Source organism: Pimephales promelas, chromosome 8 (assembly GCF_988280905.1).
Source record: "Pimephales promelas chromosome 8, fPimPro1.hap1.1, whole genome shotgun sequence".
Lineage (NCBI taxonomy): Eukaryota > Metazoa > Chordata > Actinopteri > Cypriniformes > Leuciscidae > Pimephales > Pimephales promelas.
In genome coordinates, this window is record NC_142776.1 from 19724181 (window position 1) to 19739948 (window position 15768).

The 15768-nt window shown below is 39.4% G+C and overlaps 1 protein-coding gene across 4 annotated transcripts; it reads left to right on the top strand.

Annotated features, from left to right (window-relative positions):
• Nucleotides 1-372: 372 nt before the first annotated feature.
• Nucleotides 373-8757, top strand: LOC120493176 (kynurenine--oxoglutarate transaminase 3). 4 transcript variants are annotated; one of them, XM_089134124.1, is made up of 13 exons: nucleotides 373-527; nucleotides 4196-4260; nucleotides 4349-4493; nucleotides 4576-4725; nucleotides 4813-4899; nucleotides 4977-5102; nucleotides 5172-5292; nucleotides 5390-5466; nucleotides 7623-7712; nucleotides 7806-7992; nucleotides 8125-8198; nucleotides 8270-8356; nucleotides 8563-8757. In XM_089134124.1, the coding sequence occupies exons 2-13, from the start codon at nucleotides 4202-4204 to the stop codon at nucleotides 8617-8619; spliced, it is 1260 nt and encodes a 419-aa protein (XP_088990250.1). In that variant the 5' UTR covers nucleotides 373-527; nucleotides 4196-4201; the 3' UTR covers nucleotides 8620-8757. The 4 variants fall into 4 exon arrangements, with proteins under 4 accessions (XP_088990250.1, XP_088990249.1, XP_039547614.2 ...); XM_089134123.1 differs by lacking the exon at nucleotides 373-527 and adding an exon at nucleotides 3928-3995; XM_039691680.2 differs by lacking the exon at nucleotides 373-527 and adding an exon at nucleotides 3945-4124.
• Nucleotides 8758-15768: the final 7011 nt, after the last annotated feature.

Sequence of the window (15768 nt, forward strand, 5' to 3'; positions counted from 1 at the left end):
GTCAATGACTTGAAAGGATGTTTATTAAAGTGTGAAGAGAAACTGTTTAACTCTTCTTTACTTTACAACATTAGCAGGATTAGCCCAGTGAACCTGTAGCCTAAATAAATAGGTCTTATCATAAATTAGCCTACATTCCAAGTCGAAGAAGGAAAGTGTATTCTTGACACAAAAACTTTTTACAGATTGTGCTGAGCCTGAGATGTGTAATGTTAATTTATTTACTGAATTATTTATCCTAATCGATAACTAATAAAAGTAGAAGGCAAGTGATTTGTCTGTGGTTGGTTAGAGCGCCACCTGCTGAGGAAAAATAAATGTTGACGAATGATGTAAAATGCTGCTCTCACTGCACTGCCATTCAGTTTTCCAAGAAAATATGGACTTTGTGTCGACATTTGGTGACATGCAATAAGTAATATATTGTCTAGGTAGGAGGATAGGTTGGATATCAAGATATCAAAATTGCTTTTCCAGCAGGAGCCTTACTTTAAAGGTGTTAATCAGCAAGTGAGACAATCAGAAAAGTGAGTATAACATTGTTACTGCGAGCAAACCAAGTCAGTTGTAGCTAGTTCATGTGTCCTTTAGCATTAACTAAAAGGTATAAACGCTCGATCAGGGGCCCGTTTCAATAAGGAGGCTCAACCAACTCTGAGTTAAAGCTTGAACTCTGAGTTGACTTACCCTGAGATGGGAAACTCTGAGTTTTCGGTTACAGAACAGCTGAAATGAGTTAGTTCAATCAACTCTGAGTTGACTGACTCTGAGTTAAGCGCGTGCACCACAACTATAAAAAGCCATTATCAATGGAGCGCAGATATTATGAGTCACCATGGCAACAGCGCCAGACAAAAAGAGGTGTTAGGTGTAATTAATTAACAAGTGATCTAAATATTGTAATTTAATTAAGGGGGTTACTCTTAATTCTTCTGTAATTTAAAATAAAATATGATGCAATTACATTAAAAAAGCTACTGCATAAACTATAGAACAATTCAGTATAAAACAATAGTGCATTTAACATACATTTTTAAAAGTTATATGTTTTATGTAACCTTCTCCCTCTACACACTTTGATCAATTCAAGAATAATTCATGCAATTGTATATTGTTAATCTGAAAGATTTAAAAGTGCTGTTTCTTGTCTCTTCTCTTTGTGTTAATCAAGTAGTTGAGGTTGATATAGGATTTAGTAATATGTAGACCAATACTTTCTAGAGATAGTAAGTATTACATTAATCTAACTACACTGTTTAAGATGTCATTTGTGGTTAATAATTCATAACTATTTTACAGTAACTTACTGTTATAATATCAGAGGTGAAACTGGAAGAATGTTATTCAACCTAAAGTAGGCTACTATTACTTTGATACATTTTTACTTAAGTAAAAATACCAGTCTAAAAATCTAAAAAGTAAAAAGTAGTTAATTTAAAACAGTAAAAGTTGCTGAGTAACTTGTTTAACAGTGGGGGTGGTGTGCGGGACTCCCCCATGTGGGGTATGAGAGTTTCACAGTATAAGAACCGTCTCAGAAAATATCACGGTTTATGGTATTAAACAATTATTAAATATATAAACAGCATTATTAAATTACGGTTATTATTATTATCATCAGTTAAAATGAAAATGAGTTAAATAAATTAAACATTTGTTCAATAAAACATATGTAATCAACTAACTTCAATAATTGATTATGAATAAGATTAACATCTTATTTTTATCATTAATAACTTATTAAATTATGTTTGAAAAACAATTGAGTTCTATAAAATGTTTTTTATTCCAATTTTTTTAATGATTTAATAGAAATATATTATAAAAAATGGTGGTAATCAAATAAAAGTTTAGCAAACGTTTTAATCCTTTTACTTTTTGGCAAATTGCTGCAAAACAGATTTAGTCAATTAAAACATGGACAAACAATATATATTCCTTAAAGAATGTGTAAATACATTTTATTGTTAGTGTTTAAACAGCACTTCCTCTTTAAAAAAGGGGAGGAGACCGCAAGAAACTCTGAGTTTACTGAAGAAAACCTGCTCCCGACCAGGTTAGGTTCACAGAGTAAGTTACCATGGTAACTGACTCTGAGTATATGTTACCTCTCTTTCAGAAACGGGCTGAAAAAGTGGAAGTGCTGTTTAAACACTAACAATAAAATGTATTTACACATTCTTTAAGGAATATATATTGTTTGTCCATGTTTTAATTGACTAAATCTGTTTTGCAGCAATTTGCCAAAAAGTAAAAGGATTAAAACGTTTGCTAAACTTTTATTTGATTACCACCATTTTTTATAATATATTTCTATTAAATCATTAAAAAAATTGGAATAAAAAACATTTTATAGAACTCAATTGTTTTTCAAACATAATTTAATAAGTTATTAATGATAAAAATAAGATGTTAATCTTATTCATAATCAATTATTGAAGTTAGTTGATTACATATGTTTTATTGAACAAATGTTTAATTTATTTAACTCATTTTCATTTTAACTGATGATAATAATAATAACCGTAATTTAATAATGCTGTTTATATATTTAATAATTGTTTAATACCATAAACCGTGATATTTTCTGAGACGGTTCTTATACTGTGAAACTCTCATACCCCACATGGGGGAGTCCCGCACACCACCCCCACTGTTAAACAAGTTACTCAGCAACTTTTACTGTTTTAAATTAACTACTTTTTACTTTTTAGATTTTTAGACTGGTATTTTTACTTAAGTAAAAATGTATCAAAGTAATAGTAGCCTACTTTAGGTTGAATAACATTCTTCCAGTTTCACCTCTGATATTATAACAGTAAGTTACTGTAAAATAGTTATGAATTATTAACCACAAATGACATCTTAAACAGTGTAGTTAGATTAATGTAATACTTACTATCTCTAGAAAGTATTGGTCTACATATTACTAAATCCTATATCAACCTCAACTACTTGATTAACACAAAGAGAAGAGACAAGAAACAGCACTTTTAAATCTTTCAGATTAACAATATACAATTGCATGAATTATTCTTGAATTGATCAAAGTGTGTAGAGGGAGAAGGTTACATAAAACATATAACTTTTAAAAATGTATGTTAAATGCACTATTGTTTTATACTGAATTGTTCTATAGTTTATGCAGTAGCTTTTTTAATGTAATTGCATCATATTTTATTTTAAATTACAGAAGAATTAAGAGTAACCCCCTTAATTAAATTACAATATTTAGATCACTTGTTAATTAATTACACCTAACACCTCTTTTTGTCTGGCGCTGTTGCCATGGTGACTCATAATATCTGCGCTCCATTGATAATGGCTTTTTATAGTTGTGGTGCACGCGCTTAACTCAGAGTCAGTCAACTCAGAGTTGATTGAACTAACTCATTTCAGCTGTTCTGTAACCGAAAACTCAGAGTTTCCCATCTCAGGGTAAGTCAACTCAGAGTTCAAGCTTTAACTCAGAGTTGGTTGAGCCTCCTTATTGAAACGGGCCCCAGGCCTATATGTTTTGTTGTTGTTGTTGTTGTTGTTTTTAGCTTAGCGTAATAGGCTAGATTGTACTCCATACACATGTCAAACTATTTGACCTAATTATATATATATATATATATATATATATATATATATATATATATATATATATATATATATATATATATATAATTAGGTCAAATTATATATATATATATATATATATATATATATATATATACTTATTAACGTAAGTTAACTTGAACTGAAAGACAAACGGACACACTAGGTTTTACAATAAGCACCCTAGATTTAAACTTTAATTGAAAAAAGAAAAAGAAAAAAATTACATTTAACGTTACCATTCCAGAATAGAAAAGAGCAATCTGATTGGTCCGTTTTAGAGGCGTGGGACGTTTGCGTCAGGCAGAATCTGCTCCCGTCAAACACAAACTAGATTTACAACTACAGCAACAAACTGAAAGGAGTCTCATCTGTGACCGCAATGTTTTGAAGTGAGCAATGAATATTTGATTGGATTTCGATTTTTTATTTCTTTGGCAGAAATGTATCTACTCCCTTTTTTCAGATCTGCTCCACGCATATTACAAACCAATAGTTTTAGAGCTTTATCATCCTGCAAAGTGAGTGCAAGTTTGACCGAATTACTCATTTCTCTTTGACATTCCTTTATTTTGTTCTTTCACTTTTTTAGTATAAGATGGCTTCCATAAAACACAAGAATGCGAAAAGAATAGAAGGTCTGGACAAGAATGTATGGTAAGAATCAAGCTTTATTTGAAAAAAAAAAAAAAACTTTCTCACAGACATGTGTTAAATGTTCTGAATAGTGTGTCGTGTTATTTAGGGTGGCCTTCACGTCAGTGGCAGCAGACCCTTCCATTGTTAATCTTGGACAGGGTTATCCAGACATCCCTCCTCCCTCTTATGTGAAAGAGGGTCTCGCTCAGGCAGCAATGGTAGACAGGCTGAACCAGTACACACGTGGCTTTGTATGTTCTATCCACACTTTATTATCATCCTGCATTATGTGTTGATAAAGCACCCAAATGGTTATTTTTTTTTTGTTTTCAGGGCCATCCAACACTGGTTAAAGCCCTGTCAAAAGTATATGGAAAAGTCTATAACCGTCAGCTCGACCCCTTTAAAGAGATCCTGGTAACAGTGGGTGGATATGGATCTTTGTTCAGTGCTATGCAGGCTCTAGTTGAGGAGGGAGATGAGGTGAAAACATAAAAGCACATTTAGTACTCATTGTACTTAGCATTTCTCTAGATTATGATTCACTCACTTTCCATTTTCTCCATTCAGGTTATTATTATAGAACCTTTTTTTGACTGCTATGTTCCTATGGTGAAAATGGCAGGTGCCAAACCTGTTTTCATACCTTTGCGACTGGTAGGTTAGCCTTCTCTATTAAAGTTTATTATGAAAACACAGCATAAAACATAACACTTCAGTGATCTGTTCTGTAGAAGTCACCCGCAACAACCAGTGTAAATAGTGCTGACTGGGTTCTGGACCAGGAAGAACTTGCTAGTAAATTCAACTCCAAGACCAAGGCCATCATCATCAACACTCCTAATAACCCTATTGGAAAAGTAAGGTGACATTTTGCATTTAGTTCCAAAATGGCATATTAATATCCTAAAGCTCTCTTCCACTCCCAGATATTCAGTAGGAGCGAGTTGCAAGCGATTGCAGATCTCTGCATCAAACACGACACCCTGTGCTTCAGTGATGAGGTATATGAATGGCTCATATATAAAGGCCATGAGCATGTAAAGATAGGTATGTGATATTTCTCCAGTTGTGCATCTTATCTTTTGTGTAATGGATTACATGTGCTATTAAGAGGTGATGACTCTGCAGTATTCTCTCTGAACAGCAACCCTCCCTGGAATGTGGGACAGAACCATCACTATCGGCAGTGCAGGGAAAACATTCAGCGTGACTGGATGGAAGGTATTTAACCATTATCTTCATTGTTCATAGTTCATATCTGGCTTTACCTTAAAGGAACAATTCACGCCAAAAATGAACTATTTACTTACCCTCCTCCTGAAAATGTTAACCCATTCCTTGTTATTTTTCTCTTTGGAATAAATAGAGATTTTTAGACTTTAGATTTTTTTTTTTTTTCAGTCTCCAAAAAAGTACAAAACAAAATCAATAAAAACAACATACAATTTTGAAAAGAGTTAAAAAAATGCATCATGGCAAGTTTGATGCCAACGCATTATGGAGTTTAAGTTCCCATTCTTTTTCTCTATAGGGGAATGATTTTTAAGAATAACTTATAAACCTTTAACAGACTTATTGTGAGCTATGAGGTGGTAAATGGTGATAAATGCTTTTGTTTAAGCCATCAACACACAATGTTTAATTTTTCTTGGTGAAGAACTACATTACCCACATAATCTCCAACACTCAAGGAACCAAAACAAACAAATTATAATCAGTGGCAATTTAGGGGCCTAAAGCAAAAGGGCCTTTTACACAAAACCGTTTTCTACTAAAAAAAAATTTAATGCATTTTGGTCATTCATTTGGACGACAACAGCGTTGTGGGGGCCTGAAAACAAACTTTTGAAAACCGGTTTTATAGTGCAAGTTTTAAAAAATTATACTCTTTTCTCTTACGAGAGTACTCTCCTGTTGTGTAAGCTAGCTTACGCTATGGGAAAATCCCTTTTCTCGAGAATACTGAAGCTGAAAAATGATTGTATAATTATTCCTATATGTAAAACGCATTGTTGCACAGAGCAGAGCTAGGTGAGGCAGCTTGCGCGCCTATTCGTCGCTCTGTGGAAAATGCTGAAACCTATCGGTGGACTGGTCACTGCTGAAATAGGCGTGGCTTATCCCTATATAAGCAGAGTCTAGATAGGTTGTTCTTCGATTTTTTTTTTTTTTTTTTTTTTTTTTTTTTTCATCTCTTCAGCGAAGTGATCTCTCCATGTCACTGACTCTCCAGTAGAAGCCACGCCGTCGACAAGCATCTCTGCTGTTCGAAGCCACCATCGCTGCTTCTTTGCCGTTCCTGCTGTGCTATCCGGCTCGTATATCCTTTTAATTTTTGCTTCTCTACTTGTCTTAAAGAGCCGAGGTGTTGTTTCAAATGCCTCGATTCGTCAAGTGCCCCCTCAACGACGAGGACCGCCACATTCTGTGGATTTCCTCTCTGGGGAAGAACCATTTCCGTCGGCGGCTGCCCGGAATGCGACTCGATGGAATTGTCGACCTCGACTCGCCATCTTCCAAGTGGAGCCTGTGACTCCGCTTCTCTCTACTGGGCTGTGCCGTAAAAAGCGCAGACAATCCCCAAGGCTACCATTGTGAGCGAATACACGCTGGCGCCTTCCCTGTTTGCATCACTCTCTGTTTCCCCCGTCTCGATCGCGGCCGGTCAGTCTGTTACGCCCGCTGTGCTTCTGGAGTCTGAAGGGGACGGATGATGCCTGCTCGCTCACCGCTTCAGGCAGTGAAGGATGGTCGGTCTCCGAACCGGGCGCCACCCCTTCCGTGCTGACATCTGGTGAAGTGTGGTCGAGTGTGGACTTACAATGCTTACGACATGACCAGTCCACTAATAAGAAGCAGCATTTGCCACAGAGCCACCAATAGGCACGCAAGCTACCTCGCCTAGCTCTGCTCTGCTCTGTGCAACAATGGGTTTTACTTATAGGAAAAATGAAAGGATAATTTTTTTGGCTTCTGCAAGAAAAGGGATATTCCCTCTTCTAGAGAGAACCGAGGTTACATTCGTAACCGAGTGTAAACAGGATCCACAAACATTGTCGTCTGTACGTGATAAATGCCAAGGAAGAACATTTCTGGTTTAATATATGTCGTTGTCATGTAAACACACCCTAATTCGACAGTGGTTCCCTCAAGATTTTTCCCATGGGTTTTATAGTATTTTTTTTTTCTTCAATTTACGAGTAAAATAATGTCTGTGGTAAACTTGTAGAAACTTTGCTCTGCATAAAATTATCAAAAACGTGAATTTTAAAGCAATGGTCATTAAAAAATATAAGTAAAGTGATAAAAACATTTTTGTGTGTGCAGTTTATGTACTATACTAAGATACTTTTTTTTATACTTTTTTTTTTTTTCAGTTGGGTTGGTCAATCGGACCTGAACACTTGATCAAACACCTGCAGACTGTAATGCAAAACAGTCTCTATACGTGTCCGACCCCATTACAGGCAAGTTTTGTCTGTGCTATTGGATTTTACGGTGTTGCAATGCACTATTCTATGTATTCTATGGGTTTGTGACATAATTGTACTGAACAATAGGAGGCTGTTGGCCAGGGTCTTCTTCGAGACTATGAGCTGATGGGTCAACCCGACTGCTACTTTTCCTCTCTAGCATTAGAGCTGGAAAGCAAAAGAGACCGTATGGCAGCCATGCTGAGACAGATTGGCATGACTCCAGTGGTCCCTGAGGGAGGATACTTCATGATAGTGGATGTCACAGCACTCAGTAAGCGGGTTGAAGGGTTGAAGGGTTGAAGTCATGTATGTTAATAAGATTATATTTACAGTGGCAAAGGGGACATTGGTTGTGGGGGGTTTAATCTGATTGGTGTTGTTCTGTCTTGTCTGCTAATTATAGATCAGGACCTGTCACATATGGGAGACGAAGAACCTTATGACTACAAGTTTGTCAAATGGATGATAAAAGAGAAGGTACTCTTTTTTTATTTTAGGAATATATAATATAACAGAACAAAGCATAGTGATTTTTTTTACTTTTTAAGAAACTGGCTGCAATTCCTGTAACAGCTTTTGTGGGGGAAGATTCAGTAAAGCAGTTTGAGAAATACATTCGTTTGTGCTTTATCAAGGTAAGAAATGGGTTTACGTCAGGCTTTTACTGTAAATACAAAAGATCATTCGGCTACCTACAGACCACCAAATCTATATTTAGCTGTATTTCCTTTCTGTATCTGTCTGAATGTTGCAGAGATCATTTTCTTATAACAAATTACATTAAATGCCTCACCAGTGCTAATAGTATGTAATGGATTTTGTTTTGTTTTTTTCACTACAGCAAGACAGTACCTTGGATGCAGCAGAAGCCATTCTGAAGAGCTGGAACAAAAGCTGATTTGTGAAAGCCTGATAATCCAGTAATAAATGTGCAGCACCTGTCAGATTTGTAATATATTTTACTTGTATATCGTCGTTACATCCTCTCACAATGACTAAACAGTGGCTGAAGTGTCTTTTAGAGCTTGTATTTACAGTTCTCTTACGAGAGGTTCTCTCGTATTGCGTAAGCTAGCTTACGCTACGGGAAAGATTCATCTTTGCTGAGAAGTTGAAGCCAAAAAATTATTCCATAATTTTGTAATCATTGTCAACGCAGTCTCTTCTGAGGCAGACCATGAGCGGGCTAGCTAGCGGCTCATTGGTTCGCTCAGAGAGAATGCACGAACCTATGGGAGAGCGGCGCTGAGTCCGCGGCCAATGAGCGGACGGCGCTCGCTTACTGCGTCACAGCCCGCCAAAAGGGGCGTGGCTACAGTGTATAAAGGTCGCTCTCCCAGCTCGTTCGTTGATTCTGTTCATTTCAGCGAGCTACACGCATCCGCTGTCCTGGGAAGAAGCCGCCGTCGTTGAGAAGGCACCGTCTAGCGAGCTCCGGAGTCTGAGGAAGCCGGCCGTCTGCCACCTTCAGCCGCCCAGCAAGCTAGCGCCATCCGACGCGTATCCTTTTTGCTATTCCATATTCCTAAAAGAGCCGAGCGTCTTTTTCAAGATGCCTCGTATTTCCTGCGGCTCATGCCGCTCTTCACTCGAGGAAGGAGACCGCTTCTGCGTTCTCTGTTTCGGAGTGGAACACGCAGAGCTCGCCCTCGCCAACGGAGGATGCGACCACTGCGACGACCTGCCTCCGTCTTCCCTGCGGGCTCGACTACAGGCAGTCAGAACCGCTCCCGCGCCGCCTCTCACTCCGCCGCGGAAGAAGAAACGCCGCTCCCAGAGGCCGCCGGAGCCCCCTGCGGATCCATGTGGGCCGCCGCCGCCGCCCACCGACCGCTCTCCCTCTCCGCCCCTGCCGGACTTACAGTTGCCGCCGCATGGCCGCTCTGTCGCCTCCGACGACACCGCGGATGAGAAGGACTCTTGTTCGCTGCACCCTTCTGACAGCGAGGATTGGTCGTCGATCGGCTCATCGACGAGAGAGTCTGCGGGGACCCGCGCCGGCATCGAGGAGGGACTTTCGCGCCTCCTTTCGCAGGCCATCCACCGCCTGGGTCTCGAGTGGTCTCCTCCCCCAGAGCAACCACCGAACCAGCGCCCGGCCCCCGCCTGCAGCCGGGCTGCACCATTCCTGCCTGAGCTTCACTTCGAGCTCACTAAATCCTGGAATGCCCCTCTTTCGGCTCTTATCCGCTCCGAGGGGCCCGCTTCGCTCAGTGGACGGAGCCGCCGAGATGAGTTATACTGCCATGCTGCCCGCGCCTTTGACGCCGCCGAACAGGCCGCCTCAGCGCTGCATTCCATCCAGGCGCTCCAGAGCGACATCTCGTGCGAGATGGCGAACAGCGGTAGGAACCCCCCCATCCTTTCGGATCTGAGAAGCGCGACGGAGCTTTCCCTTCGCGCCACTAAAGCCGCCGCACAAGCCTTGGGAAAATGCATGGCCGCCCTCGTTGTCACTGAGAGACACTTGTGGCTCACGCTCACCGATATGGGAGATTCAGAACGCGCCCTGTTCCTCAACGCGCCTATATCTCCTACCGGGCTCTTCGGATCTGCCGTCACGGGCATCGTTGACCGCTTCTCCGAGGTACAGAAAGCGACTCAGGCCATGAATCTGTTCTTGCCCCGCCGCTCTAGTTCTTCGACAGGCCGCTCTCACGAGCCTCCTGCCAGAACCCCACAACAGCGCCCGCCTCAGCAAGCTCAGCAGCGCCTGCCTCAGCAAGCTCAGCAGCCCCAGCGCAGACAGGGCGGCCGCCCTCGCTCTCGCTCAGACAGCCGCCGCAGACAGCCTCCTCCAGGGGGCCTCGACCCAAGATCGCGCTGAGGCCCGATCAACTGAAGTCTGCCTAGCACAGCTGAGAAAAGGACGGCTTTCTCCCGCTGCGGCCGGATCGCCGTAAAAGCTTCGCCCACTGTTAGTCCCCGTTTCACCGCTGACTGCAGTAGTGTTTACCGCCACAAACAAGCCGGTTTCCCTGCCCGCTTGCGAGCGTCTAAATGCCGTTTTCACGGCTACCCAGAGAGTTCACAAAAAGAGCATAAAAGCCTCAAGTGTAATAAATGTGCCCACAAGCTGTGCTCACGTACACACACAAGCACCTTATGCCCAGGGTCTCACAGAGCCCATTCTCACGGAGCGAGCACTTCCGCTCCAGTAGCAGAGTACATAAGCACGCCCACGAGCCCGTGCGCGTGTCCCCCCTCTGCCCGCTCTGTCACACGGCCCATAAAACTCCTCTCTGAGTGTAAGTCCCGTTGCCACCCACATTATAAGCGTGCCCACACACAGTGTCCAGCCCGCGACGTGCAGCAATCAGGGCGAAATATCCATTCAACCGCTTACGAAGCGTGGGAAGCCATCCCCGGCATCTCCCCGTGGGTTTTTAGCATAATAAAGAATGGTTATCGATTACAGTTTCGTTGCCGCCCGCCACGCTCGCGCGTGCGGCTCGAATCCACTGTCAGCTGCCCGCTATGAACACGCTTCGCTTAGAAATAGCCAAGCTACTGCAGAAGGGCGCTATAGAGAGAGTCCCACCATCTATGACCGAGTCGGGGTGTTTACGGCCGTTATTTTCTGGTTCCCTAGAAAGACGGCGGCCTCAGGCCGATCTTAGATCTCAGGGCTTTGAACAAAGCGCTCATTAGAGACCGTTCAAATTGCTCACAGTCAGGAAACTCCTCGCGCACGGCCGCCAGGGGGACTGGTTCATCTCTCTAGACCTGAAAGACGCATATTTTCAGATCCAGATAAGCCCTCATCACAGGCCATTCCTACGTTTCGCCTTCGAGGGCCAAGTTTATCAGTATGCCGTGCTCCCGTTCGGCCTATCCTTAGCACCCCGTACGTTCACGAAGTGCATGGGGGTGATTCTCACGAAATCTTGGTTTTAAAAATTTCAAACATGAAAATTTAAAAATGCTTGAATTCACAAAAAAACAAATCAGACATTAGAAACCAAGTCTGGAGAATTTGTGAATATTAATTTAAAAACATTTACTTACAATTTAAGACCTTTTTGAGCATAATTTCCAAAACAAGTCCTAAAAAATCTCATTACCGCAACAGTGTGAAAACATCAACACTCTTAGAAAATAAAATAAAATTTCACATTTTTAAAAACAGATTATTAACAGTCATGCACAGTTACTTAGAAATCTGAAATAATATTTATTTTTAAATTAGCATTATTTAAATTTTTTGTTTAATTTCTCTCATTACCGCAACACCTTCCACAATTTACAATCTTTTTTTTAATATATTTTAAAGAAACCTGACACATTTTCAAAATGATGTGACAAACCTGAAAGAACATAATGTGTAGATACTGTACATGCATTTAAAATCAAACTACACATTTTATATTAATTAAATTAAGATTTAATAATCATCTGTTGCGGTAATGAAACTTGAGTTTTGGAAATGAGGTTGATTATTTCGGTAATGATAATAAGTTTACTATGTCTAGATTTAATATGGAAAAATGTATAATATATGCAAAATCATGGATTCAATTTCAAATCTGTTTTATATTGTAGTGCTTCAATACATAACATTAGCAACAACAACAAAAAATACAAAAATAAATAACTTTAATATTTCGTTAAACAATAACTTATAAAAGTTCAGAGAGGGACAAACCTCTTCATTCTTCTACCTCTTCATAACTAAGTAAATGCCTATTGTTGGAAATATTTGTCAATGTATACACCTGGCTGCAAAGAAGAGATGAATGAGAGGAAAATATTGCCAAAAAAGAAGAGAAAGTATTTACAACATAAATTAGTTTTTACTGAATCTTTCTTTTTAATGAATGTAGAGGGAATAGTAGGGCTGGGCGATAAAACGATAATTATCGCGATATATTTTTTCTCAATAAAACGATAATCAAGAGGTTGATAAATGTTCGATAATGTTTATGCGCCAAAAGCGGAATGAAACTCATTTGAACTGCGTGTGCCAGCCACACGGAGCATTTATCCGCTCGGCTCAAAGTCCAAACGGCAGCGCACTGAGCGCGGCGCGAGCTCATGCAGACTTAGGGCCGGTTCACATATCGCGTCTTTTGCGCCCTCAAGTTCGTTATTTCAAATGCAGGCGCGCGGTATGCGCACTCATAATGGAAGCGGTGCGGTCGCGGTGCGACGCGCTCGTTTTTTCCATGCGCGTCCGCGCCGCGTCTAGATAAAAACATCTAAACTTTTCAGAATACCGCAAGCGCACCATACGCACACGAGAGGTCATGTGACAAGAACCAACTGAAGCGCAACCGCCCTGGCGCTTTGAAAAATAGAGAATGCGGCGCGCCCAGCGTTTTCTACGCGTTTTTAGGCGCTATATGTGAATCCGGCCTTACACTCTGATCGTCTTGCTCATGAGATCCAGTGAGAAGCGCTTGAGTTCAGCGAAGAACACAAATGTAAAGTTAAAACCAGTTTAAAGGCAGATGAAACACCGCTGACAAAAAGGAAAAACAATGCGTGCAACGATCCAGTCAGAATCTGAATTGATACTGAATCCATTTAGCCTACCATGGATTTACTGTAAGGTTAGCCTAGTAATATTAACTGCACCATGAAATGTGGGATATACATATTGAATTGTATAATATTATTAATGTAGACAATGTATTAAACGACTAATCGAATATAAGTACAGTATTTAATAATGAATTTAACTGTTAGGCTACTGTTTTTAATACAAATACCACAGAAACCATAAAGTTTTGCCATGACAGTGAGGTGCTATGTTATAGGCTACACCTGGTTTTATCTGTGGTTATCATGATCTAAATACATGAGACTAATTTTAATACTACTCAAACAGTCAGAATATTACTTTTTACCAAATAAAATGTAGTCGTTACATTTAAAAAAAACAAAAAACCGATCTTACTGTTTTTGTTAATGAACATACATTTAAAGAGTAGTTTAAAAACACAATTAACACTGGTTTATACAACTTTCACTTAGGAGCAAAAATCTGTCTTTAAACTTGAAAGAAATAAAGATTTGACATATATCGTTATAGTTATCGATATCGATATCGACTGATATAAAAAAATTATTGTGATAATTTTTTTGGCATATCGCCCAGCCCTAGGGAATAGTATAGCTGTTCTTAAATATGGAGAAACTGCCTGATGAACGTTACTGTGAACTTGTTCATTCTGGTGTCTGTGAACGCACGCTCTCTCAGTTTAACTTCGGACAATAGGGTGCCAGATTTCTATAGAGCCTTCCGAAAACCCGGCTAAAACACACGTAAACAGGCCTTAGTATGTACAGAAAAAAAACCATTCAATCTGGCAACACAAGACACGAGTGTCGCACCGCGCGGCCGCCGTCGACAAAGCAGCGAGCGAGGAGGAATCGTATGGTCATTTAAATTGATTTTATGACAAGGTTGGTGAGGATGGGAATATACAGACCGGAAGTCAAAAGACAACGAGCGCAGATCTGAAAAGGGGCGGGGCTACATAAGGTCTATAGTAACTGAGTGTTTATAAAAGAATTATGGCACTAAATTCATGGAAAAGTATGAATGGGTGTTGATTGTTAAAGATTCATGGTGACAATCATCATTTAGAGACTTGATTCACTGATCTCATTCAGAGACTAATCTCTGATTAAAAGAGCAATAAACAGTTTGTGCAGCAAAAGTTTTACAGACAATGTATTGAATTACCAAGACTCACACAGACAACAAGGATCAGCATATGAATCTCAACAATGGTGACCATTAAAAATGACTCAAGCTGCAATGCATGCTGGGTACTAGCATTATACAAAACTTATCCATGGCTCCCAGCATGAATTATTTTTTAATGGTCACCATTGTTGAGATTCATATGATGATTCACAGTTCTACTATAATGTATAATACAAGTAATACATCAATGTTTATTCAGAGATTAGGCTCTGAAAAGATCAAGGAATCAAGTCACTAGTTAATATTTTTTATCATCAAAACATAACCATCAACACAGGATCATATTTCCTCACAGGATCATATTTCCTTTCCCTATTCATTTAACAAATGTGTTTTATAAACACTCAGTTTCAACAGCCAGAGAAAATCTGGTGTTATAGACCATTTCACAAGATGTAAACAACACTGGTCCAGAAGCACTTCCTGATTCAGTTTGTAACTGTTTTCTTTATTTCACATGTAAAGAAAACATCTTAAAGATGTTTGTTTAACTTTTTGATTCAGTTTTAAATGTTCTGTTGGTTGTATTTTATCCCAGCTTTTATGTAGTGTTAAAACTGAAACAGGAAGTGCTTCTGGACCAGTGTTGTTTACATCTTGTGAAATGGTCTATAAAGTCAAGGGTCAAGAGCCTAACTAAAGCAAACACTGACCACTGTCATGGTGTCTTTAAATGAAACAATACATCATCATCACTATCAAAAAATCATCTAAGCCTCTGTCCATTCTCAATAGCAACTTATGTAGATGTCTGACAGATATAAAGTCAATCTGGTCAGTAGTAATAATCTGCAGAGATCTTCAGAGATTTAATGTCATCTTTTATCTTCATTTGATTTCATCTAAGACTGTGTCTGAAGACAGCTTTACTTCTTGGGTTTATCTTTCCCTCTGTGATTCTGCTGGTTAACAGCAGGTGTTCATCACTAATGCTCACTCATAACTATTGTTTTCATCAACTTAATTGAATTGAGGCAATTGGTTACCTCAAATGAAACGAGTTAGCTCAACTTATTGTATTTTACTTTATGTGTGATATTGGGAGCTAGCAGTAACTGCAAGTGCTCTGATTTCATTTAAAGTTTGTTATTTCACTGTTTTTACTCAATAAATGAAGTTTCAGCTATATAAAGTATTTAAATGCAGTGTAAAGTTTAATTGTGTATTAAGAAATATCATTGTTTTAGTGGACTCGAGTAAAATAAGTTCAGAGTACTCCGTCATAACTATTGTTTTTATAAACTTAATTGAATTGAGGCAATCAGTTTCCTCAAATGAAACGAGTTAGCTTAACTTGTTGGGTTTTGCAGTGAACAGAAGAACAAATAAATA